Source organism: Anomaloglossus baeobatrachus, chromosome 4 (genome assembly GCF_048569485.1).
Source record: "Anomaloglossus baeobatrachus isolate aAnoBae1 chromosome 4, aAnoBae1.hap1, whole genome shotgun sequence".
In the NCBI taxonomy this organism is placed as follows: Eukaryota; Metazoa; Chordata; class Amphibia; order Anura; family Aromobatidae; genus Anomaloglossus; species Anomaloglossus baeobatrachus.
In genome coordinates this window covers 569,487,294-569,514,129 of record NC_134356.1, presented here as the reverse complement: position 1 = coordinate 569,514,129, position 26,836 = coordinate 569,487,294, and the positions used below count along the sequence as shown (strand labels likewise).

The following is a 26,836-nucleotide window of genomic DNA, read 5'->3' as shown; positions in this document are numbered from 1 at the left end:
ACTGTGCTGGCATGCCTCTTGAGAGGGTGCCTTTATAAGCAGGTCGTCTAGATACGGGATGACCGAGTGACCCTGCGAGTGCAGAACAGCTACTACTGCTGCCATGACTTTGGTGAAGACCCGGGGGGCTGTTGCCAGACCGAAAGGTAACGCTACGAACTGCAGGTGTTCGTCGTGTATGATGAAGCGTAGGAAACGCTGATGCTCTGGTGCAATCGGCACGTGGAGATACGCATCTTTGATATCTATTGATGCTAGAAAATCTCCTTGAGACATTGAGGCTATGACGGAGCGGAGGGATTCCATCCGGAACCTCCTGACTTTTACGTGTCTGTTGAGCAACTTTAGATCCAGGACGGGTCGATACGATCCGTCCTTTTTTGGGACCACAAACAGATTGGAGTAAAAACCGTGACCTTGTTCCTGAAGAGGGACGGAGGTCACCACTCCTTCCGCCTTTAGAGCGGCCACCGCCTGCAACAGAGCATCGGCTCGGTCTGGTGGTGGAGAAGTTCTGAAGAAACGAGTTGGCGGACGAGAACTGAACTCTATCCTGTACCCGTGAGACAGAATATCCCTCACCCAACGGTCTTTGACGCGTGACAGCCAAATGTCGCCAAAGTGGGAAAGCCTCCCACCGACCGCGGGTGTGGGAATTGGAGACTGCAAGTCAGGAGGACGCCGTCTTGGCAACGGTTCCTCCGGCTGTCCCTTTTGGGCGTGACTGAGACCTCCAAGAATCTGAGCGTCTCTGGTCTTTTTGAGTCTTTTTTGACGAGGCGAATTGGGACCTGCCCGGTCCTCGAAAGGACCGATAACCAGACTGACCTCTTCTCTGTTGGGGTTTGTTTTGTCTGTGTTGCGGTAAGGATGAGTCCTTACCCTTGGAGTGTTTGATGATTTCATCCAAACGCTCTCCAAACAATCGGTCACGAGAAAAAGGCAAATTGGTTAAGCACTTCTTGGAATGAGAATCTGCTTTCCAATGTCTCAACCACAGGGCCCTCCGCAAAACAACGGAGTTGGCTGACGCCACTGCCGTGCGGCTTGTAGCGTCAAGAACAGCATTAATCGCGTACGACGCGAATGCCGCCATTTGCGAGGTCAATGGTGCTACCTGCGGGGCAAATGCACGTGTGACTGAGTCGACTTGCGCAAGCCCGGCTGAGATAGCTTGGAGTGCCCATACGGCCGCAAAAGATGGCGCTAACGACGCTCCAATCGCTTCATAGATGGATTTCAGCCAGAGCTCCATCTGCCTGTCAGTGGCATCTTTAAGTGCCGCTCCATCTTCAACTGCAACCAAGGATCTAGCTGCAAGCCTGGAAATTGGAGGATCCACTTTTGGACACTGGGTCCAACCCTTGACCACCTCAGGGGGAAAAGGATAGCGTGTATCTTTAAGCCGTTTAGAAAAACGCCTTTCCGGATAAGCGTGGGGTTTCTGGATTGCGTCTCTAAAGTCAGCGTGGTCCAGAAAAGTGCTTAATGTACGCTTAGGGTATCTGAAATGGATTCTCTCGTGCTGCGAAGCTGACTCCTCTACAGGAGGAGCTGGTGGGGAAATATTTAACATCTTATTGATGTTAAATATAAGATCATTAACTATGGCGTCACCATCTGGTGTATCTAGATTGAGAGCGGTCCCAGGATCAGAATCCTGATCAGTTACGTCCGCCTCATCACCCATAGATTCATCTCGCTGGGATCCTGACCATTGAGATGAATGTGAAGGCCCGTCATAGCGAGCCCGCTTAGGCTGCCCGGGGCCATCGTCCGAGTCAGAGTCTTCACCCTGAGGTGTATGTGCCCGTCCCGGAGCTTGGAGGTAATTCAGCTGAGGGGGACCTGGGGGCAATGATTGCACAGTGTCCGTGGCTTGAAGTACAGGCCTAGCTCGCAATGTGTCAAGAATTTGTGACATAGTGAGAGACATTCTGTCAGCAAAAGCTGCAAACTCAGTTCCTGTCACCTGGACAGCATTCACAGGTGGTACACCCTGGGTCACGTCCAGCAGAGGTCCCGACTGTGCAAGCGCCGCAGGAGCCGAGCACTGCACACAATGGGGGTCCGTGGAGCCTGCCGGTAGAAAAGTCCCACATGCGGTGCAGGAAGCATATAATGTCTGTGCTTTGGCACCCTTGCGTTTTACGGACGACATGCTGCTGGCTCTCTGCAATGTGAGAGAGTCTATAGCCAAAGGGCGACCAGCGCTATGCAATACAAAGTATTTGTAGAAACAAAATACTAAGAATACTACTGGCACAAGAGGGGGTGAGCCCTGAGGGCTGCTTACCGCCCGCTGAATAGCGGGTAAGAGGCGCAGAATTCCTTGTCTGGGTCTCCCCGGCTCCCCTCTGCAGCTCAGCGTGTCAGCAGGAATGGCTGCCGGCGTCTGTGGAGAGGGGCGGTCCGTGGGAGTTCCCAAACAAAAGTGCGGGAAACAGTGTCCTCTCTGTGCGTATTGTGAGGGCTGGAGTATGTAAAAACGACTCCAGCCCTCGGCGCTGATGCACTGACCAGCGTCCCGCCCCTCTCCTGACTGGCAGGTCTGGGGGCGGGAGCGAACGGAAGCAGGCCGCAAAAGCCGGGGACTCGAGTTATCAGCGCGGCCGCCGTAAAAGCGCGGCCCGCGCTGAAGTCCCCGGCGCACTATAAGTGCCAGCCGCGCCGCAGTCCCAGCGGCCGGCGCGACCGATTCCCAAAAGTGTGCCTGCTTCAGCGAAGCTGAATGAGGCCATGGCACAAGCGCCGCAGCGCTGATGTCCCCGGCGCACTACAACACCCAGCATGCTGCGGTGTGAGCGCCAAATGCACGGGGACACAGAGTACCTTGAGGAAGCAGGGCCATGTCCCTGATGTACTCCGCTCCATCCAGCATCTTCTCCAGGGGCTGTAGATGGAGCACGGTCTCAGTGCCTGGAGACCAGTAAATCCCACTTCACCCAGAGCCCTGTAAAAAGGGATGGGGAAGGAATCAGCATGTGGGCTCCTGCCGCCGTACCCGCAATGGGTACCTCAACCTTACAAACACCTCCGACATACAGTGGGGTGAGAAGGGAGCATGCTGGGAGCCCTGTATGGGCCCTCTTTTCTTCCATCCGACATAGTCAGCAGCTGCTGCTGACTAAAAACAATGGAGCTATGCGTGCGTGTGTGACCTCCTTCGCACAAAGCTAAAACTGAGGAATCCGTACTCCTACGGGAGGGTGTATAGCCAGAAGGGGAGGGGCCTTACACTTTTAAGTGTAGTTCTTTGTGCGGCCTCCAGAGGCAGTAGCTATACACCCACTGTCTGGGTCTCCCAATTAGGAGCGAAAAAGAAAAAATAAAAAAAAAAAAAAGGATGAGTTCTCCTAACAATGACTTTTGTGAAAACATGAAATCATTACCATCAGCTGTTTGAGGTCCGCTCTCTCTGCGGGATTTTTCACCAAGCTGGAAGAAAAATACGGAAATAACTAGCAAGTCAAACAATATATAAAAGTTATTTTAATGTATGGGCTTATCAGTGCTTAGATGAAAAATCAATCCAAAAATGAAGAGGCAGAGTGTGGTTTAGCTCACAGACCAAAGATGGGCTCGATAGTCTGGAGTCCAGAGTGGGCATCAGCATCCAGATTCCCCATCGATCAAAACTTGTGACATGTGTCTTGTGAAAATGTGGTTGCTCTTTAAATATGGAGTAGGTAAAAGGTCTTTTATTTTGGGCCCAGTGCCAGATTCTGGCTTCAATTTGCTGACTACTTTGCCTGCCCCAGATGTCAGGTATTCTAGGACAACTCCTGAAATCAGTTTGCCATCCCTACAGTAAAAGTGACAGATCTTGCAGCTCTAATTAGCTGGCGAACACTTGACCAGGCTCTAAGGGATAAAACCAACCATGGAAAAAGAAAAAGAAATCAAAGGTAGTAGCACCCTGGACACAATTATCCAGCCTGTATTACTGGGAGGAACACTCCAAGAAAAGAATAGCGTGAAACTTAATTCCAGACTGCATATCAATGAGGTGTAAAATTCTTTAGGAAGAAATAAAGATTGTAGACTGCAACTCAGCCACAACCACAGGAATTAGCTTAGTTAAAGGTGAATAACATTTTGAAACATCCAGTGTGGGTATTTATCCATCTATCTATCTCTACAATTATATATATATATATATATATATATATATATATATATATATATATATATATATATATATATATATATATATATATATATATATATATATATATATATTTGCCTTATTCTGTCTGTCTGTCTCCAAAATTGTGTTACGGTGTCACAGCTGATTGGCCGCTGGGCTCGCCATGGCCCCACCCCCCCGCACGGATTGGCCGCTCGCCTCGGCCCCCCCCACGGATTGGTCGCTCGCCTCGGCCTGGCCCCGCCCTCGGCATGGATTGGCCACTCGCCCCTCCACACGCATCGCCAGACATAACCTTGTGCTGCTGGGATCGTGACGGAGCCGGTGAACGCTGGTAACCATTATACACATCGGGTAACTAAGGTCCCTTAGTTACCCGATGTGTATCATAGTTACCAGTGTACACCGGCTCAGTCAGGATCCCAGCAGCGCCACACATAACCTTGCGATGCTGGGATCTTGACGGAGCCGGTGAACGCTGGTAACCATTATACACATCGGGTAACTAAGGTCCCTTAGTTACCCGATGTGTATCATAGTTACCAGCGTACACCGGCTCCCGGTACACATGTGCAGGGAGCCGGCATTATACTCCTCTCCCCCCAGGACGACTACTCCTATTATAGTCCTCCTATTATACTCCTCTCTGAGTATAATAGGAGAACTATTATAGCATGGGGGATGGAGCACGATGGGGTGCGCAGCATGGAGGATGGAGCACGATGGGGAGTGCGCAGCATGGGGGACGGAGCACGATGGGGGGTGTGCAGCATCGGGGATGGAGCACGATGGGGAATGCGCAGCATAGGGGATGGAGCACGATGGGGGGTGCGCAGCATGGGGGATGGAGCACGATGGGAGGTGCACACCTCCCCCCAACACACACACACACACACACTGGGAACCACAAACACCGCCATACACAGACACCCACACACACAGACAACGCCGCACACACACAACACCCAACACACAAACACCGCGGCATACATAAATATACGCACATACCGCGCAACACACACATTGCACAAAACATACCTCCCCCCAAAACACACCACACCCACACAAACCGCGCAACACACACACACGCTACAGACACACAGCGCTCCACAAACAACGCAACACACATACAATACCGCTCTCACCCCCCGCCACACCCAGAACATGTACAGCGCCCTACACAAACACTTGGTAACTACACACAACAACATTATATATTATATATATAACAAAAATCATACATGAACTACACAATACGTAAATTCTAGAATACCCGATGCGTAGAATCGGGCCACCTTCTAGTATATATATATTTATATATCTATCTATCTATATATATATATATCTATATATATTGTGAGCGGCAGAGATCAGAATAAGACATTGTCAGAACCCCACTTTAGGTTTTGAGCCTTCACTTTAATCATCAAAAAAATAAGAAACACAGCTGACGTTTACCACTTTCTCTGGGATTGCCCGAGAATACAGAAGGTCTGGCGTGCACTCTCACACCTTACTAATATCTTTGATCTTTCTATTCCCTTCTCCCCTGAATGGACTATCTTCAATATTCTTCCTCAAGACCGGCTGGAGATAGGCTTCCTGCCCATCAGTGCTGCACATTATTCATCTGGGCGGCAGCCACCCACAAAAGTATCTTACACCTCTGGGCGCAGGATGCAATTCCTACTTAGTTTGATTAGTACGAAGGTGACCTACCTCTTTAAAATGGACTGGATAGAGTCTTTACTTAAGGCTGGAGTCACACTTGCGAGAGACTCGCGCGAGTCTCACATCGCATCACCCGGCATGGCCACACACTCTCCTGACAGGAGCGGGTCAGCTGCATGTATTTCTTTGCAGCTGAGACGCTCCTGTCCGGAGAGCTGCAGGCCATGTCGGGTGAGTGATGTGAAGCAAGACTTGCACGAGTGTCTCACAAGTGTGACTCTGGCCTAAAAGAAAAACACCACACACTTCTTTCTTACATGGTTTTCCTTTATTAATGCCCAACCACTGTCCATGCGCCAAGCGGTGAACAATTGTTTCCAATTCACTGATTAGTACATGAGGGAGTAAATTGCTGGAAGAGTTCCTGTTAGACTTGTGTAATGTTATGGCACAAGGCTTTTCTATGCATGCCCTAGTGAGGGGGAAGTGGGGGGGGGGGATTTTGGGAAGCTCTCCCAAACATCTGCTGTTTTATACTTAATGTGCCGTCTAATCTCCTTTTTTAGTTGTACTGCCGACATACTATATTTCCTTTTATATCCTTTTATTCTATTTTGGATATGTATGTTTACCTTGGCTTTTTTTCAATAAAGACAGACAGTTTTAAAAATAAATAATTAAAAAAAAATAAGAAACAAATGTAACATTTGAATGACAAATTAGACGGGGGCCACACCGACTTGTCTCACAAGAGTTATTCTAAGGCCACACGCGAGCTGTACTTGGCCTACACTAAAGTTATGCGCAACTTATGTCCTGCAACCAAAAATAAATCTAGGTTGGATTTTTGGGATGTCACGATGCAGTCAGTCGTGGGTCGTAATGCATCGCCTCTGACAATCATTATATGCAAGGTCACTAATCTTCATGCTGTGCATCTTGTGCCTAAAAGGGAATTTTCTTTATTTTTTTTCTACCAGGAATCTTTAAGAACAGATTTAAATTACTGTAGTATAAACAATTGTGAAATGGCAATGTCTGCTGTGTGCAGTCTTCCAGGTGAGATCTGGAGGACTGTGCTGTGTGGACTCATGAGACTTTCCAGACAAAGTGAAATTCATTGATACATAATAGTAAAAGGTGCATGGATAACTGATCTATGATGTGTACAATTGTCTGCATAATGAAGAACCTACCATTTATTCACAAAGTCCTGGAATTCTGCGCCAAACACTCCACTGGGCAATTTAGGAGGTGGCTGTAAGCGGAGGAAATAAAGACAGAGGTGCATCATTATATAATCTGCAGGACATCCATGACATAGAACACACCATCCAAACTTGCCACAAACTAGTATTTTGCTGATGTAATTTCTTGATTACTGGGGATCCAACTGCTGTGAGCCCCACAATCCCGCTGCCCCAGTTATTCTTCTTTTGGCATGCCAATGATAGCGGAGAGCCGTGTTTGACTAATACTTTATCTATTCTACAGCTCCAGAATTATTTTATTTTTATTTTTTTTTTTACTTTTACTGCCCCAGAGCAAATTATTTTAAGTTGTAGGTAGTGATGGGCGGAATCGTGGATAACTGGGATTGAAAAAAAAAACCAAAAAAAACAAAAACACACCCACATTTCCGGACTGGAATTGATCATGAATATCTGGCCAATCCGGATGCCGATCCCGATATAAGTCTATGGGGACCAGAATCCGGTGCTTAAAAATAGTGGTAGGGGCATTAGAGCAAGGGTGAGGTCACTGAGTTTACTGAGGTCAGGGTTTCTGCGATCACAGGTGAAAGACAGTGCGAACCTCCAGCTGTGACTGCAAACAACCTGAGTGACGTCACCGCTCATCGAGCTGCTCAGTCTCTGCCTGAAGCTCACAGGAGTTCTATGGCTACCCGCTGTCACTTCAGATGTAGCAGAGCTGGAATTGTCGAGTGACCTGGGTCTTTTGGGGGTTAATAAAGTGGTGAAAGAGAGTAGGGTTTTTTTGTATTTTATTTCAAAAAAAGTATTTTTTGTGTGTTTATTTCTTTTCACTTACAGAAAATAATGGGGGGGGTTCTCCCATTACTAATCTAAGGTTTAGTGTCAGCTGGGAGCTGCCATTAATCCCTTATTCCCCCAATTGCCACTGCACCAGGGCCAGGTAAAAGTTCCGGGATTGTCACAGCTAATAGATGCTACTATCCTGGACGGCTGAAGGCTGCCATTGTTAGTCTGGGGGCCAATAAGCATGGATCTCCCCAGCCTTGAGGATACCACCCTCCAGCTGTCCGGCTTTATCATGACTGGGTATCATAATTGGGGAAGGGGGGGGGGGGCAGACATGAAAATACAATACACAAAACTAATTCTGGATACACTACTTCTAAATGCTGTAGTTGCTTGAATAGAGGTAAGTACATTACATAAGAACCATCTGCAAACAGGTGAATTTAAAAATCAGTTTGGAAACTTACCTCATTCACTATATAATCCAGTAACTCGAAAATGGCCATGGGAGGTCGACTGTCCGGACCGTAGGCTGCAGCCAAACAAAACAAGAAAAGTTTCTAAAGGATGATACAAGATAATTGCACCATGTATGCTAGAAAAAGAAAATTATGGAAGAAGTGACAAGATATAAGCTTTACAAATGTACACCATAGGTTTCCATTAAAAAAAAAAAAAAAATAAAGTTATATATACACACACATATACACATATATATATATATATATATATATATATATATATATATATATATATATATATATACATACATACACACACACACATATACATACATATACATATATATATTATATATATATATATATATATATATATATATATATATATATATATATATATATATATATATATATATATATATATATATATATATATACATATACACACACACACACACACACACACACACACATACATACATACATACATACATATACACACACACACACAGTATATTATATATGTATGTGTCATATATACACATATATATACTGACACACACATACATACATACACATACATACATATACACTTTATGATAGGATCTTCCTTGTATACTACTATGTATAGGCCCTGGCATTCCGGTTTCTATGCAGGAGGGATCGCAACAAAATGCAAAGCATCAGTTGGGAATGAGGAGTATTGATCAGTATTAAAGTGATTTTACCCTAATTCTATACATTGAGATCTGTTTAGTAATCTGGATGAAAATAGGAAATCCAATTACTGCTTTACATTAAGGTCAATCTATCATGAATGAGTGCTCCATAAAGATGCTTGTTTCATGATATTCATGCAGTGTAAACAGACTGCAGTTCATCAGGTGAAATGATCTTTTGGCTCCTGTGCTACCGAAAACTATGGCAGCCAATGACAGGGCACTTAAAGATCTTTTACAAATAGGTCAGTAAAGGCCCCTTTACACACTGCAACATCGCAAACGACATCGCTGTAACGTCACCGGTTTTGTGACGTAATAGCGACCTCCCCAGCGACATTGCAGTGTGTGAAACACATCAGCGACCTGGCCCCTGCTGTGAAGTTGCTGATCACTACACATCTCTCAGGAACATTCTTTGGTCCTTTGTTTCGCGCTGAGCAGCATGCATCGCTGTGTTTGACACCGTTACAGCGACTTAGTTAGCGACTTCCCTTTCTAAAAGCTGCTTTACAACGTCCCCAATGACTAGCTAGGTCGTTCTGCTGGTCCATATCGCTGTTGCGTCGTTTTCCAGGTATGCATGTTTGACAGCTCACCAGCGACTCACCAGAGACTTTGTAGCGATCCCGGCCAGGTTGGGATCGCTGGTGGGATCGCTAGAAAGTCTCAGTGTGTAAAAGGGGCCTTAAGTATTTGAAGATGGATTGGCTTGTACGAACAAGCCATTAACCAGCAAACAGGTTGCCGATCATCAGTTGTTTAAAGGGAACCATTCACCAGATTTTTCTTAAACTGCGGCCACCACCAATCAGTACAGCTTTCTAGAATACTGTATACAAGTCCTCAAGGTTAATCTGTATAACATAAAAAAGAGAATTTTGTTACTTACCGTAAATTCTTTTTCTTATAGTTCCGTATTGGGAGACCCAGACCATGGGTGTTTAGCTTCTGCCTCCGGAGGACACACAAAGTACTACACTTAAAAGTGTAGCTCCTCCCTCTGAGCTTATACACCCCCTGGTAGCCAGTCCTAGCCAGTTTAGTGCAAAAGCTGAAAGAGAATAGACACCCACAAGTAGAACCGAGTAAGAACCGGAACAACCGGAGACTCTGTCCACGACAACAGCCGGTGATAACACACGGAAAAAAAAATTGCCAACAGGCAACAGGGAGGGAGCTGGGTCTCCCAATACGGAACTATAAGAAAAAGAATTTACGGTAAGTAACAAAATTCTCTTTTTCTTTATCGTTCCTTAGGGAGACCCAGACCATGGGACGTTCCAAAGCTGTCCCTGGGTGGGAATAAACAGAAAAAACTAAGAAGTAGGCGGAGCCTAACTTCACAAGTGGGCGACAGCCGCCTGAAGGATGCGTCTGCCCAAGCTCGCATCTGCCGAAGCATGAGCATGCACTTGGTAGTGCTTCGAAAAGGTATGCAGGCTAGTCCAAGTGGCAGCCTGACAGACTTGTTGAGCCGTAGCCTGGTGCCTAAAAGCCCAAGAGGCACCGACAGCTCTGGTCGAGTGTGCTTTGATCCCCGGCGGGGGAGGCACCTGAGTACTCTGGTAGGCGTCCGAAATGGTCGATCTAATCCAACGGGCTAAGGTCGGCTTAGAAGCAGAGAAGCCCTTGCGCCGCCCTGTGGTTAGCACAAAAAGAGAGGTGCACCGCCTAAGCGCAGCGGTGCGAGCCACATAAATCCGGAGAGCACGCACCAGATCTAGAGTATGCAGCGCTTTCTCAAAGCGATGAACAGGGGCCGGACAGAAGGAAGGCAAGGAAATATCCTGGTTAAGGTGGAAGGGAGAGACCACCTTAGGAAGAAAGTCCGGGGTCGGACGGAGAACTACCTTGTCTTGGTGAAAAACAAAAAAAGGTGACTCCGAGGAGAGCGCAGCCAAATCAGAGACTCTCCTGAGAGAAGTTATGGCAACTAGAAAGGCCACCTTTTGAGAAAGACGATACAAAGAAACCTCCCTAAGAGGCTCAAAGGGGGGTTTCTGCAATACCGTGAGGACCAAGTTAAGGTCCCAGGGATCCAAGGGCCGCCGATAAGGCGGAATGATGTGAGACGCACCTTGCATAAGGTGCGGATCTGAGCCAGCCGGGCGAGACGCCGCTAGAACAGCACTGATAGAGCTGAGACTTGTCCCTTGAGAGAGTTGAGGGACAGTCCTAGCTGCAGACCGGACTGTAAAAAAGACAGAAGGGTCGGCAACGAGAAAGGCCAAGGAGAATGGCCGGAAGAGCGACACCAGGACAGGAAAATTTTCCAAGTCCTGTGATAGATCTTGACGGAGGAAGACTTACGGGCCCGAGTCATAGTGGAGATGACTTCAGGAGGAATACCAGAAGCCGTCAAAATCCAGGACTCAAAAGCCACGCCATCAATTTGAGTGCCGCAGAATTCGGGCGGAAAAACGGACCTTGCGAGAGCAGGTCTGGACGGTCCGGAAGATGGCACGGCATCTCCACGGACAGTTGGAGCAGGTCCGGATACCAAGCTCGCCTGGGCCAGTCCGGTGCAATGAGGATGACTCGACGGCCCTCCATTCTGATCTTGCGCAGGACTCTGGGCAAGAGAGCTAGATGGGGAAACACGTAGGACAGACGAAACTGGGACCAGTCTTGAACCAGAGCGTCCGCGGCGAAGGCCTGAGGATCGTGGGAGCGAGCCACGTAAACCGGAACCTTGTTGTTGTGATGGGATGCCATTAGGTCCACGTCCGGAGTGCCCCACTTGCGGCAGATTGACTGAAACACTGCCGGGTGCAGGGACCACTCGCCACCTTCCACGGATTGACGGTTGAGATAATCTGCCTCCCAGTTTTCTACGCCAGGGATGTGGACTGCGGATATGGTGGACTTGGAGTCCTCCGCCCATTGAAGAATGCGTTGGACCTCCAACATTGCCAGGCGGCTGCGTGTCCCGCCTTGGTGATTGATGTAGGCAACCGCTGTCGCATTGTCTGACTGGACTCGAATGTGCCTGCCCGCCAACAGGTGGTGAAAGGCTAGGAGAGCTAGAAGCACAGCTCTGGTTTCCAGCACATTGATTGAAAGGGCTGACTCGGACGGAGTCCAAGTGCCCTGAGCTCTGTGGTGGAGATACACCGCTCCCCAGCCGGATAGGCTGGCATCCGTGGTGAGAATCACCCAGGACGGAGCCAGGAAGGAGCGCCCTTGGGACAGGGAGAGGGGTCGAAGCCACCACTGAAGAGAGCTCCTGGTCCGTGGCGACAGAGCCACTAACCTCTGTAAGGAGGAAGGCCGCTTGTCCCAACAGCGGAGAATGTCCAGCTGCAGAGGACGCAGATGGAACTGGGCAAAGGGAACCGCCTCCATGGAAGCCACCATTTGACCCAGCACCTGCATCAGGCGCCTGAGGGAATAACGGCGGGGCCTCAGGAGAGAGCGCACCGCTAGCCGGAGAGACTGCTGTTTGATTAAGGGCAACTTCACAAGTGCCGGCAAAGTCTCGAACTGCATCCCTAGGTACGTGAGACTCTGGGTCGGAGTCAGAGTGGATTTGGGAAGATTGACAATCCACCCGAATTGGGCTAGGGTGGCGAGAGTGAGCGAAACACTCCGCTGACAGTCTGCGCTGGATGTACCCTTGACCAGAAGGTCGTCCAGATAAGGAAGCACTGCTAACCCCTGGAGGTGCAGGACCGCAATCACTGCCGCCATGACCTTGGTGAATACCCGAGGGGCCGTGGCTAACCCGAAGGGGAGAGCCACGAATTGGAAATGATCCTCTCCTATCGCAAAACGTAACCAACGCTGATGTGACACTGCGATTGGCACATGTAGATAGGCATCTCTGATGTCGATGGACGCCAGGAACTCCCCTTGGGTCATAGAGGCAATGACTGATCGCAGAGACTCCATGCGAAAATGCCGCACCTGGACATGCTTGTTGAGAAGCTTGAGATCCAGGATGGGCTGGAAGGTACCGTCCTTTTTTGGAACTAGGAAGAGATTTGAGTAAAAACCTCTGAACCGTTCCTGAGCGGGAACTGGGACAATCACTCCGTTTGCCTGCAAGGACGCCACGGCCTGCGAGAAGGCGGCGGCCTTGGAGCAGGGGGGAGTTGAGAGAAAAAAAATCTGTTTGGAGGGCTGGAAGAGAATTCTATCCTGTAGCCGTGAGATATGATGTCTCTCACCCACTGATCGGAGACTTGCTTTAACCAAGCATCGCCAAAGTGGGAGAGCCTGCCACCGACTAAGGACGTGGCTGGAGCGGGCCGAGAGTCATGAGGAAGCTGCCTTAGTGGCAGAACCCCCTGCGGTCTTCTGCGGACGCGCTTTTGGGCGCCAGTTGGATTTCTGATCCTTGGCTGAGTTAGCGGACGAGGCGGAAGGCTTAGAGGATGACCAGTTGGAGGAACGAAAGGAACGAAACCTCGATTGATTCCTACCCTGGGCGGGTTTCCTGGTCTTGGTTTGTGGCATGGAAGTACTCTTCCCGCCAGTAGCTTCTTTAATGATTTCATCCAGCTGTTCACCAAACAGCCGTGAACCAGCAAAAGGGAGCCCAGCAAGAAACTTCTTGCAAGAAGCATCTGCCTTCCACTCTCGAAGCCACAAAATCCTGCGGATAACAAGAGAATTAGCTGAAGCCACCGCAGTGCGGTGAGCAGCCTCTAGCATGGCAGACATGGCATAAGATGAAAAGGCTGAAGCCTGAGCAGTTAAGGTAACCATCTCAGGCATAGATTCCTTGGTGAGGGAATGCATCTCCTCTAGAGAAGCAGAGATGGCTTTGAGAGCCCACACTGCTGCAAAAGTCGGGGAAAACGTGGCCCCGGCAGCTTCGTACACAGATTTGGCCAGAAGGTCAATCTGACGGTCAGTGGAATCCTTAAGTGAGGTGCCATCAGCCACCGACACAACGGTCCAGGCTGATAGCCTAGACACCGGAGGGTCTACCTTTGGGGAGTGAGACCACTCCTTGACCACCTCAGGCGGAAATGGAAACCGGTCATCAGAACCACGCTTTGGAAAGAGTTTGTCAGGGCAGGCCCTGGGTTTGGTCACAGCGGTCTGAAAACTGGAGTGGTTAAAGAACACACTCTTCACTCTCTTAGGCGAGGTAAACTGATGTTTTTCTGCCAAAGAGAGTTGCTCCTCTGACACTGGCGGATTGAGATCCAGCACAGAATTAATAGAACCAATCAAATCACTAAGATCTGAGTCACCCTCAGAGAAATCGATGGGATACATAGCCTCCGAGCCCCCAGTGAGGGCATCCTCCTCATCTTGAGAGTCAGCTCTTGAGACAGAGCCGTGGGATGGGGAGGGGGAGGAAACCCTGCGCCTTCTCTTAGAAGGACGGGGTCTGGGATCAGATGATGAATCCTCCATGAGCTCTGATGGACGGAGGTCAGAGGATAGGAGTCCTCTGTCAAGAGTATTAGAGGCACCCTGTGAGGGGGGCTGATGCATATTCATCAAAGTCCTGGACAAAAGTCCCATGGACTCAGCAAATGATTGGGATATGGACCTAGAAAAAGACTCTACCCAGGCCGGGGGTTCAATCACAGGTGCAGCAGCAGCCTGAGACACCAATGGGGGGGAGACTCCAGGCTGTGGCACCGCCAAGTTAGAGCAACCATCACAGTGTGGATAAATGCTCGGCTCAGGCAGCAGGAGCTTACATGCAGTGCATGCAGAATAAAGCTTTGGAGCCTTGCTCCTTGTGTGAGACATGCTGCTGGAGTGGGGGCTTTGCAGAGAATGAACCCCAGGGAGAATATACAGAGGTCCACAACCGGAGACCGCCTATGGCTTACCAGACCGCTTAGCGCGGTGTTGTGTGCCCTCCAGATCCCTAAGCCCGGTCCCCCAGAGCGCAGCACCTCAGCAGAGATGCAGAATGCAGGATGTCCCAGAGCAGAGTGAACGCTGCCTGAGAAATGGCCGCCGGAGCGAAGAGAGGGGCGGGACGAGGGGGCGTTCCTATAAAAGAGCGGGAACTGGAGGGCTATAGAGACCTGCCGGGAAGGAGGGACGCCCCAGCAGTGGGGAGTGTCCCTCCCCTGTGTAGAACGGCCGCCGGGAGGAGCCGAACCTGTCCCTCTGCATGAGTGACATTCGAGGGCAGGAAAACGAAACTAGGCCTCCGGCGAAGCCGGGGCCTAAATTTAAGCGGCGAGGCCGACAACCAGGCACCATCGGCGCGGTTCTCGGGCAAAAGCTGGAGAACCCGCCGGAAAAGTTAAAAACAATCACATACAGCATACTCTCTCCTTACAATAAAGAATCGGGACCCCCAACATAAACGTCTCAGGTACTTAGCTGCTGAGACGCAGGGCCATGTCCCTGGGGATGAGTGCTCCGGTCCAACAGAATCCTCAAGGGGCTGTGGATGGAGACCGGACTCCTGCCAGGCATGGAGACCGTGCTGGCTCCCACTTCAAGCCAGAGCCCAGAAGGGATGGTGAAGGAGCGCGGCATGTAAGGCTTCAGCCTTGTAAATCAACCTTAACAACACCGCCGACACAGTGGGGTGAGAAGGGACATGCCGGGAGTCCAGACATGGACACGCTTTTCTTCAAACTCTTTCCAAAAGTCAAACAATCAGATGAGAATGCATGTGTGGATGTATGACCTCCTGAACACAAAGCGATAAACTGGCTAGGACTGGCTACCAGGGGGTGTATAAGCTCAGAAAGAGGAGCTACACTTTTAAGTGTAGTACTTTGTGTGTCCTCCGGAGGCAGAAGCTAAACACCCATGGTCTGGGTCTCCCAAAGGAACGATAAAGAAAAGACCTTCTATTATACTCCTCTACTAGGTAGTCGTCCGGTTCAAAGGGTGTCGCTGGTCTTGATCCGGCGCCTCCTCTCTGCTTCATGTGGCTGACGCGTCCTATGGCATCCACACAGTGACCTCCATTGTGCGCGCGCACTTCTCTCTGCCCTGCCAAGGGCAAAGTATTGTACTGCGCAGGCGATCTTTGACCTCTCCCCGCACCTGCACATTACAGTACTTTGACCTGACCTCACAAAGGCAGAGAGAAGTGCAATGGAAGAATTTTGGATGACGTAGGATACATCATCTACAGAGAGCAGGGAAGGAGGATGGCAATTGCAAGAAGACGTGGCACCAGATCAAGACCAGCGATACCCGGCAGAATAAAGGTCATTTTTATGTTATACAGATCGGCTTGGGGCCTTATATAGGAGGTTTCTAGAATGCTGTATATAAGGGCTCACTGGTGGTGGCCACATTTTATATAGGGAAAATCTGGTGACAGGTTCACTTTAACGCTGTGCATTGTGCAGTGTGAATAGACCCTTAGGCAGGGTTTTTTACATAAAGAAGGGAATTTTGTTTACTTACCGTAAATTCCTTTTCTTCTAGCTCCTATTGGGAGACCCAGACAATTGGGTGTATAGCTTCTGCCTCCGGAGGCCACACAAAGTATTACACTTTAAAAAGTGTAACCCCTCCCCTCTACCTATACACCCTCCCGTGGATCACGGGCTCCTCAGTTTTGGTGCAAAAGCAGGAAGGAGGAAACTTATAAATTGGTCTAAGGTAAATTCAATCCGAAGGATGTTCGGAGAACTGAAGACCATGAACCAAAAGAACATTTCAACATGAACAACATGTGTACACAAAAGAACAAACAGCCGGAAGGGAACAGGGGCGGGTGCTGGGTCTCCCAATAGGAGCTAGAAGAAAAGGAATTTACGGTAAGTAAACAAAATTCCCTTCTTTGTCGCTCCATTGGGAGACCCAGACAATTGGGACGTCCAAAAGCAGTCCCTGGGTGGGTAAAAGAATACCTCGATAAAAAAGAACCGAAAACGACCCCCTCTTACAGGTGGGCAACCGCCGCCTGAAGGACTCGCCTACCTAGACTGGCGTCTGCCGAAGCATAGGTATGCACCTGATAGTGTTTCGTGAAAGTGTGCAGACTAGACCAGGTAGCTGCATGAAACACACCTGCTGAGCCGTAGCCCGGTGCCGCAATGCCCAGGACGCACCCACGGCTCTGGTAGAATGGGCTTTCAGCCCCAAAGGAAGCGGAAGCCCAGAAGAACGGTAGGCTTCAAGAATCGGTTCCTTGATCCACCGAGCCAAGGTTGACTTGGAAGCCTGCGCACACTTACGCTGGCCAGCGACAAGGACAAAGAGGGCATCTGAACGGCGCAGGGGCGCCGTGCGAGACACGTAGAGCCGGAGTGCTCTCACCAGATCTAATGAGTGCAAATCCTTTTCACATTGGTGAATTGGATGAGGGCAAAATGAAGGTAAGGAGATATCCTGATTGAGATGAAAAGGGGATACCACCTTAGGGAGAAATTCCGGGGCCGGACGCAGAACCACCTTATCCTGGTGAAATACCAGGAAGGGGGCTTTGCATGACAGCGCTGCCAGCTCCGACACTCTACGGAGCGATGTAACTGCCACTAGAAATGCCACCTTCTGCGAGAGACGTGATAAAGAGACATCCCGCAGCGGCTCGAAAGGTGGTTTCTGAAGAGCCGTTAGCACCCTGTTAAGGTCCCAGGGTTCCAGCGGACGCTTGTAAGGTGGGACTATGTGGCAAACTCCCTGCAGGAACATGCGGACCTGCGGAAGCCTGGCTAGACGCCTTTGAAAAAATACGGATAGCGCCGATACTTGTCCCTTGAGAGAGCCGAGAGACAAACCCTTGTCCATTCCGGATTGAAGGAATGAAAGAAAAGTGGGTAAGGCAAAGGGCCAGGGAGTAAAACCATTATCAGAGCACCAGGATAAGAAGATCCTCCAAGACCTGTGATAGATCTTGGCGGACGTTGGTTTCCTGGCCTGTCTCATAGTGGCAATGACATCTTGAGATAACCCAGAGGACGCTAGGAGCCAGGACTCAATGGCCACACAGTCAGGTTGAGGGCCGCAGAATTCAGATGGAAAAACGGCCCTTGTGACAGCAAGTCTGGGCGGTCTGGGAGCCCCCACGGTTGACCCACCGTGAGATGCCACAGATCCGGGTACCACGACCTCCTCGGCCAATCTGGGGCGACGAGAATGGCGCGACGACAGTCGGACCTGATTTTGCGCAGCACTCTGGGCAGCATCGCCAGAGGAGGAAATACATACGGCAGTCGAAACTGCGACCAATCCTGAACTAATGCGTCCGCCGCCAGAGCTCTGTGATCTTGAGACCGGGCCATGAATGCCGCGACTTTGTTGTTGTGCCGTGACGCCATGAGATCGACGTCCGGCGTTCCCCAGCGGCGACAGATCTCTCGAAACACGTCTGGGTGAAGAGACCATTCCCCCGCGTCAATGCCCTGTCGACTGAGAAAATCTGCTTCCCAGTTTTCTACGCCCGGGATGTTAACTGCGGAGATGGTGGAAGCTGTGGCTTCCACCCACTTCAGAATCCGTCGGACTTCCTGGAAGGCTTGACGACTGCGAGTGCCGCCTTGGTGGTTGATGTATGCGACGGCAGTGGCGTTGTCCGACTGGATCCGGATCTGCCTGCCCTCCAGCCACCGATGAAAGGCCAATAGGGCTAGATACACTGCCCTTATCTCCGGAATATTGATCTGAAGGGATGACTATCGGAGTCCAGGTTCCCTGAGCCCTGTGATGGAGAAAAACCGCCCCCCACCCTGACAGGCTCGCGTCCGTGGTGACCACAGCCCAGGTGGGGGGTAGGAAGGATTTTCCCTGCGATAGAGAGTTGGGAAGGAGCCACCACTGAAGTGACATCTTGGTTGCAAGGGAAAGAGACGTTCCTGTCGAGGGAAGTCGACCTCCTGTCCCATTTGCGGAGAATGTCCCACTGGAGTGGCCGCAGATGGAATTGCGCGAAGGGCACTGCCTCCATCGCTGCCACCATCTTCCCCAGGAAGTGCATGAGGCGCCTCAAGGGGTGTGACTGACCCCGAAGAAGAGATTGCACCCCTGCCTGCAGCGAAAGCTGTTTGTCCAGCGGTAGCATGACTACCGCTGACTGAGTATGAAACTCCATCCCAAGGTACGTCAGTGATTGGGTCGGTGTCAACTTGGATTTTGGGAAGTTGATGATCCACCCGAACTGCTGGAGAGTCGCCAGAGCAACGGAAAGGCTGTTTTGACACGCCATCTGAGAGGGTGCCCTGACCAGAAGATCGTCTAAGTAGGGGATCACCGAGTGGCCCTGAGAGTGTAGGACCGCCACAACAGATGCCATGACCTTGGTGAACACCCTTGGGGCTGTCGCCAGGCCGAAAGGCAAAGCCACGAACTGAAGGTGTTCGTCCCCGATGGCGAAAAGCAAAAAGCGTTGATGTTCGGGTGCGATCGGCACATAGAGATAAGCATTCTTGATGTCGATCGATGCTAGGAAGTCTCCTTGTGACATCGAAGTGATGACCGAGCGGAGAGATTCCATCCGAAACCGTCTGGTGCTCACATGTCTGTTGAGCAGTTTGACGTCCAGAACGGGACGGAACAAGCCGTCCTTCTTTGGCACCACAAACAAGTTGGAGTAAAAGCCGCGACCATGTTCCTGGGGGGGGAACAGGGATCACAACTCCTTCTGTCTTCAGAGCGTTCACCGCCTGAAAAAGTGCCTCGGCTCGCTCGGGGGGCGGAGAGGTTCTGAAGAAACGAGTCGGGGGACAAGAGCTGAACTCTATCCTGTAACCGTGAGACAGAATGTCTCTCACCCATCGGTCTTGATCATGTGGCCACCAGGCGTCGCAAAAGCGGGAGAGCCTGCCACCGACCGAGGATGCGGTTCGGGGATGCCGAGAGTCATGAGGAGGCCGCCTTGGAAGCAGTGCCTCCTGCGGCCTTTTGGGGGCGTGACTTGGACCGCCACGCATAGGAGTTCCTCTGGCCTTTCTCCGGCCTGCTGGACGAAGAGGATTGGGGCTTGGCGGAGGGACGAAATGACCGAAACCTCGATTGTATTTTCCGTTGCTGAGGTCTCTTCGGTTTGGACTGGGGTAAGGAGGAGTCCTTTCCCTTGGATTCCTTAATAATCTCATCCAATCGTTCGCCAAACAAGCGGTCGCCAGAAAACGGCAAACCGGTTAAGAACCTCTTGGAAGCCGAGTCTGCCTTCCATTCGCGCAGCCACATGGCCCTGCGGACTGCCACAGAGTTAGCGGATGCCACCGCTGTACGGCTAGCAGAGTCTAGAACTGCGTTCATGGCGTAGGAAGAAAAGGCTGTCGCCTGAGAAGTCAAAAACACAACCTGCGGAGCAGAATTACGTGTGACCGCAGTAATCTCAGCCAGACAAGCTGAGATAGCTTGGAGTGCCCACACGGCTGCAAAAGCCGGAGTAAAAGACGCGCCCGTGGCTTCATAGATGGATTTCACCAGGAGCTCTATCTGCCTGTCAGTGGCATCCTTTAGCGAAGAGCCATCTGCAACCGATACCACAGATCTAGCCGCCACTCTAGAGACTGGGGGATCCACCTTGGGACATTGAGCCCAACCCTTAACAATGTCAGAGGGGAAGGGGTAACGTGTGTCAGTAAGGCGCTTAGTAAAGCGCTTGTCCGGAACCGCTCTGGGCTTCTGGACAGCATCTCTGAAGTTAGAGTGATCGAAAAACGCACTCCGTGTACGTTTAGGGAACCGAAACTGGCGTTTCTCCTGCTGAGAAGTCGACTCCTCTACAGGTGGCGGCGGGGGAGATATATCTAACACCTGGTTGATGGACGAGATAAGGTCATTTACTATGGCGTCCCCTTTAGGTGTATCAAGATTGAGAGCAACGTCAGGGTCAGAGCCCTGAGCTGCGACGTCCGCCTCGTCCTCCAGAGAGTCCTCAAGCTGGGAACCCGAGCAGCGTGAAGAAGTCGGGGAAGATTCCCAGCGGGCCCGCTTAGCCGGTCTGGGACTGTGGTCCGGGCCGGAGTCCTCCACATGAGACCTAGGGCCCCCCCTGGGAACGTGCTGCGGCGCGGACAGAGAGGGGCCTGGAGGCGAAGATCCAACAGGGCCCGGGGCCTGTGGAAGAACTGGTCTGGACTGCAAAGCTTCAAGCAGCTTGGCAGACCATTTGTCCATAGACTGAGCTATGGATTGTGAGAGTGACTCAGAGTTTTTCAGCAAAAACTGCAAACTCTGTCCCTGCCGCCTGGACAGGGGGAGCAAGGGGTTCTACCTGTGCCGAGGGGCCCACTAGTGACCGAGGCTCCGGCTGAGCAAGCAAAACAGGGGTTGAGCATTGCTCACAGTGAGGGTAGGTGGAACCCGCAGGTAACTTAGCCGCACAAGAGGTACAGGTCGCAAAATAACCCTGTGCCTTGGCACCCTTGCTCCTTGTGGACGACATGCTGTTGTCTCCTAGGAGAGTGATCACTGAGGGTATATGGGAAAGGGTATACAGCCCGACCAAACAGAAATATATAAATATATATATAGTATCTATTCCGGCACCCTAAGGGGACCAGCACCGGGTGACCGGTGTGGCTTACCGACCGCTAAAAAGCGGAGTGTGTGTCCTCCAGATTCCCTGCCTTAGGTCTCCCAGCGTTGCAGAGCTCTTTCCTGGAAATCCTCCACAGGCAAAATGTCAAAAAAATGGCTGCCGGAGCTCTCTGGGGAGGAGTGGGGCCGTGGGCGGCGCTAGAAAAGTGCGGGAATCTGGAGTCCCCACAGTGATCAGTGAGGGGGGAGGAAACATACAGGATGCTCCGGCCCTCACAACCGACGTCAGGTCGGCAGTCCCGCCCTTACCCCTGACAGACAGGCCCGGGGGCGGGAGTTTTGCTACTAGGCCGCAATTGAAGCCGGGGACTAAATTTAAGACCGCGGCCGACAAACAGGCGCGGTCGGCGCGGAAGTCCGCCGGCCGTCACAAATAAGCAGCTGCTGCAGCGTCCGGGATGAAGGCGCTCCATGCACATCCCCCATGGGGATACAGAGTACCTTAGTGATGCAGGGCCCGGTCCCTGAGGATAAATCAACTCCTGTCCGACAGATTCCCACAGGGGCTGCGGAGGGAGCACGGTCCCAGTGAATGGATGACCGCTCAGGATCCCACTTCTCCCAGAGCCGCTAAGGGATGGTGAAGGAGACGGCATGAGGCTCCGGCCTTTGTACCCACAATGGGTACCTCAACCTTAACAGCACCGCCGACTTAGTGGGGTGAGAAGGGAACATGCCGGGGGCCCCGTGGGGGCCCACTTTTCTTCCAACCGATATAACTAAAATGAGAATGCATGAGTGGATGTGTGCCTCCTTCCACACAAAGCATAAAACTGAGGAGCCCGTGATGCACGGGAGGGTGTATAGGCAGAGGGGAGGGGTTACACTTTTTAAAGTGTTATACTTTGTGTGGCCTCCGGAGGCAGAAGCTATGCACCCAATTGTCTGGGTCTCCCAATGGAGCGACAAAGAAATTTATTTTAATCACTTATATAGCATATAACTATTAATTTCATACCGTTTTACAGATGTGATCATCATGGTCCTCATTGGGGCTCTTCATCTTAATTCCCTATAAGTATGTCTTTGGAGTATCTGAGGAAACCGGAGAACGCGAAGGAAACCCACGCAAACACGGGAAGAACAAATTCCATGCAAGTCCTCAGCAGATAAGAAAAAAAGAGCAATACTCACAACTGATGGGACGTCCTGGTGGTCTGGGACGAGGAGACAGATCTGAACATGCAGAATCTCCTTCAACAGAGCAGCCAAAAATCAGTTCCAACTCCTTGGCATCAGGAGGTGGAATTGGATACCGCCCAATTGCCATTTCCACCAGTGAAAGACCCATGCTCCAGATGTCAGACTGCACCGAGTAGTGTGTGCCTTGTAGTCGCTCCGGCTAGATTAAGAGAACACAGGTGATGATGCTTGTTTTATTTTAATTATGTGCATATTTTTGCAACTTTTTTATTGCGCCAAAGCATTCAAAATAAAAACATGAACTTTACCAATTGTGTTAGTGAAAATCTGCTTCAGTTGTGTCTACATCCCCAATGCAGACTTATGTACCTCCTCGGTGTAAACTATATACAAACCCTTGTTTTTGAAGTACAATTCTCAGACTACAGCCATACTACCATTTAAAAAAAAAAAAAAAAAAATTATAATAAAAAAAAATATATATAAAAAAAATCTATTTTTTTTTCTAATGGTAGTATGGCTGTAGTCTGAGAATTGTACTTCAAAAACAAGGGTTTGTATATAGTATATATATAAAAAAAATATATATTTTAAGGTCTGATTTTCATCCAGAGAAGTTGGATGAGTGTCATGAATGTGATTCCAGATGTCATGCGAGTGTGCAGCTATTTTATCGCATAGCATGCGTATGACATCTGAATGCTATCATTTTTTTCTCAGCAGCTATTATTCCTTTAGGATTTGTGCGCACTAGAACTGTGAAGTTTCTCAAGAAAATTTCTTGAGAAACTTCTGGGAGTGGAAGATTTCCGGACCTCCGGAAAAAATCCGCACCAAATCCGTGGTAAATCCGCATGCAGATTTGCCGCGATTTTCCCTGCGGATTTTGCAGGCTGTACTGCCGAAATCCGCAGGGTACCTGCGGAAAAGAATTGACATGCTCATTTTCTCAAGAATTTTTCTCAAGAAATTCTTCAAGGAAATTTCTTGAGAAAAATCCGCAGTGTGCGCACAGCTATTTTTTTTTTCACATAGGATTTGCTGGGAAATGTCTGCACAAAGATTGCAGACATTTCTCAAGAAATTTCCGCGGCAAATCCGCGGGTAAAACGCACTAGTGCGCACATAGCCTTACAGTGCTATTTACAGTGTCCTGTGCTACAGATTGGTAATGTATCCGTAAAGCCGAAATCCACTAGGATGATCCGTGTGACGTTTGTTTTTTCCTCGCACCCATAGCCCTGCATTGGCGAGTCTCGTCCGATTCACGCTGCCAATCACAGCTTGCTGCAATTTTTTTTCCTCACACCGAATACAGCTGAGAAAAATTGCAGATCCGCACTGACTTGTTGAATAACAATGATCCGAGCACAATCCCCTTTTTCCCCCTTGCATTGTACTTGGCATATTTATTTGCAAGCGTGAGTGAACCCAAACGTTAAATTGCATGGCTTACTCTGCCCTCGTTCATACTGAAACATAAAGCAACCCTTTTGCAAATAAATACAGTGCTTCCCTAAAAATAAAACCTACCCTAAAAATAAGCCCTAGCAGGATTTTTTTTGACCTACACGCCCAATGTTATCGTTGGGTCTTGCCTCCGTGGCGGTGGATTCTTATGTTAAGAGTTCTAATAACTTTTCGGATCTGTCCCTGTGGGCGACTCCTTTTCGGCTATCATCTAAGTCTTCTCTCTCTCTCTTGCGGTTATACTTTCGCTTCCAGTTTATGAACATGCATTCAAGTTCATATGTTTATATTGGCACTCCACATGCTTTATTGACGAGTGTTAGATTTTTATTGATCTCTAAGAAAACACCTATTAAAAGAAAAAAAAAATAAGCCCTATTTGCATACCATACAATAATAGTATGCAGAAATAGGGCTTGGACAGCCCTTTCAGGATATGCAACTTTTATTGGTGTATGTTGCCTCATTGTGTTGCTGAAAGCCCTGAAAGTATATAATCCCAATGCTGGCTAGTTAATGAAAAATGAATATTCACCCCTTTCCCTGCCCACCCTTCTGTGTCGCTGTCAGTGATTGGAACGCGTTAATGGAAAATGAATATTCACTCCCTTTCCCTGCACATATTCCTGCCCACAGTCCATTCACTGACACTGGTGGACAGGGAAAGGGGTGAATATTCATTTTTCACGGGTGACCCAATTACTGACGCCAATACAAAATATCACACATCCCCTGAAAATAAACCCTAGTGCATCTTTTGGAGCCAAAAATAATATAAAACCCTCACTTATTTTAGGGAAAACAAGGTACATGGCCTTAATCCACAAGAGCGCGGTCCCCCCTAATTCAGCAGCTCCTAGTTTTACCTCACAGAGAGGGAAATCTTGAGTTCACACACTGATACGGAGTGTCTTAGCGTAAGTATCAAAACATTTCTACATAAAATCTCTATTCTGTATATATACATCAAATGCAGAACCAAAATAAAAAAAGAAAAAAAATGCATAACAGGTCAAAATAACAACTTTTATTATTAAAACATGTGACAGAAAATGGTTACAAAAAAAAAAGGGGGCGTCACCACACATAAAAATCAAACCAAGTGGTGAGTATATATACCAAAGGGTTAGCTCTTTATTAAAAAGTAATAAAAGTTAATGAATAAATATCATATATATTAACTGTGCAAAGACATACAATAAAGCATCTATGTGTCACATCTATGTGATCATGATTGTTCCATGCTGGTTTTAAAAAATATTTTACCATAAGGATTTATTAGCATTTCACACTATTCACATTATATAAATTTTGTATAAATTTCGATATACACCTACTAACACTCTGCTTCTCCTCACTGCTGGAGATATATCTCTCCTAATCCTGGTCCTCCTCACCACATCCCTATTGTCACTTCAAACCCTCATCCACAACCTATCACAAATTTCCGCAACCTCTCTAACCTCATACCCGTCCACCCAGCCCCCGCTCCCCCAGTCACACCAACAGGAGCTCTATGGAACGCTCGCTCTTCCTGCAACAAACTTTCCTACACTCATGATCTTTTCATCACTAATAAACTTTCCATTCCTGCAATCACAGAAACCTGGCTCACCCCCTCTGACACAGCCTCTCCTGCTGCACTTTCTCATGGCGGTCTCCAACTCTCTCACACCCCCAGCCCCAGCAACAAGCGTGGTGGAGGAGTTGCTCCTGTCCGACCAATGCTCCTTTACACCAATTCCACTACCACCCTCTGTTACTCTTCCCTCTTTTGAGGTGCACTGTGTCTGCATCTACGCCCCCTCCAACCTTCAACTGGCTGTCATTTACCGCCCTCCAGGGCCAGTCACTGCCTTTTTTGATCATTTCACCACCTGGCTACTACACTTCCTTTACACCGACATCCCCACCATCATTATGGGTGATTTCAACATCCCCATTGACACTTCCCACTCATCTGTCTTCAAACTACTAACACTCACTTCCTCCTTCGGTCTCACCCAATGGTCTTCTGCAGCTACTCACAAAGATGGCCATACGCTGGACCTCATCTTCACTCGCCTCTGTTCCCTATCTAACCTCTCTAACTCGACTCTCCCCCTGTCTGACCACAACCTACTCACATTCTCCTCCCTCTCTTCTCCAAGTAGTCAACCCTGCCTCCACAAACTTTCACACCCTCGCAGAAATATCAAACACCTTGATTTTCACGCACTTTCACGTCCCTTCTCCCTCTCACAGACATTGCAATTTTACACGATGCAGATGCTGCTGCAACTTTATACAACACTACAATCTCTGCAGCTCTCGAATCAGCTGCCCCCTCACACACACCAAAAACCGCACAATTAACAGGCAACCCTGGCACACGAGTCAGACTAAACAACTGAGACAGGCTTCCAGAATTGCTGAGCGCAGATGGAAGAAGTCTCATTCCACTGAGCACTTCATTGAATATAAAGAGTCCCTCACCACCTTCAAGTCCACACTCACTGCTGCAAAACAAACCTACTTCTCATCCCTCAAATCTTCTCTCTCTCCTAACCCTAAACAGCTATTCAACACTTTCAACTCTCTCCTCCGCCCTCCAGCACCACCTCCCTCTCCTCTCCTCTCAGCTGAAGACTTTGCCTTTTTCTTCAAGCAGAAGATTGAAAACATCAGAGCTAGCTTTGGCCTACAATCACCACAGCCCCTCATCATAGCTACTCAGCCCTCTTTCTCCAAATTCAGCTTCTCCACCATGACAGAAAACAATCTTTCCACTCTACTCTC

General features: G+C 49.3%; 1 protein-coding gene across 1 annotated transcript in view; it reads right to left on the bottom strand.

Moving 5' to 3' along the window:
- Positions 1-26,836, bottom strand: part of MAP2K1 (mitogen-activated protein kinase kinase 1) — a 79,699-nt gene that overhangs the window by 4,065 nt on the left and 48,798 nt on the right. Inside the window, exons 7-10 of the mRNA XM_075346049.1 lie at positions 22,580-22,787; positions 8,292-8,356; positions 7,018-7,079; positions 3,393-3,438 (exon numbers count right to left, since the gene is read on the bottom strand). Of these exons, the coding sequence (XP_075202164.1) occupies positions 3,393-3,438; positions 7,018-7,079; positions 8,292-8,356; positions 22,580-22,787 (381 nt within the window). The remainder of the gene's footprint in view (positions 1-3,392; positions 3,439-7,017; positions 7,080-8,291; positions 8,357-22,579; positions 22,788-26,836) is intronic.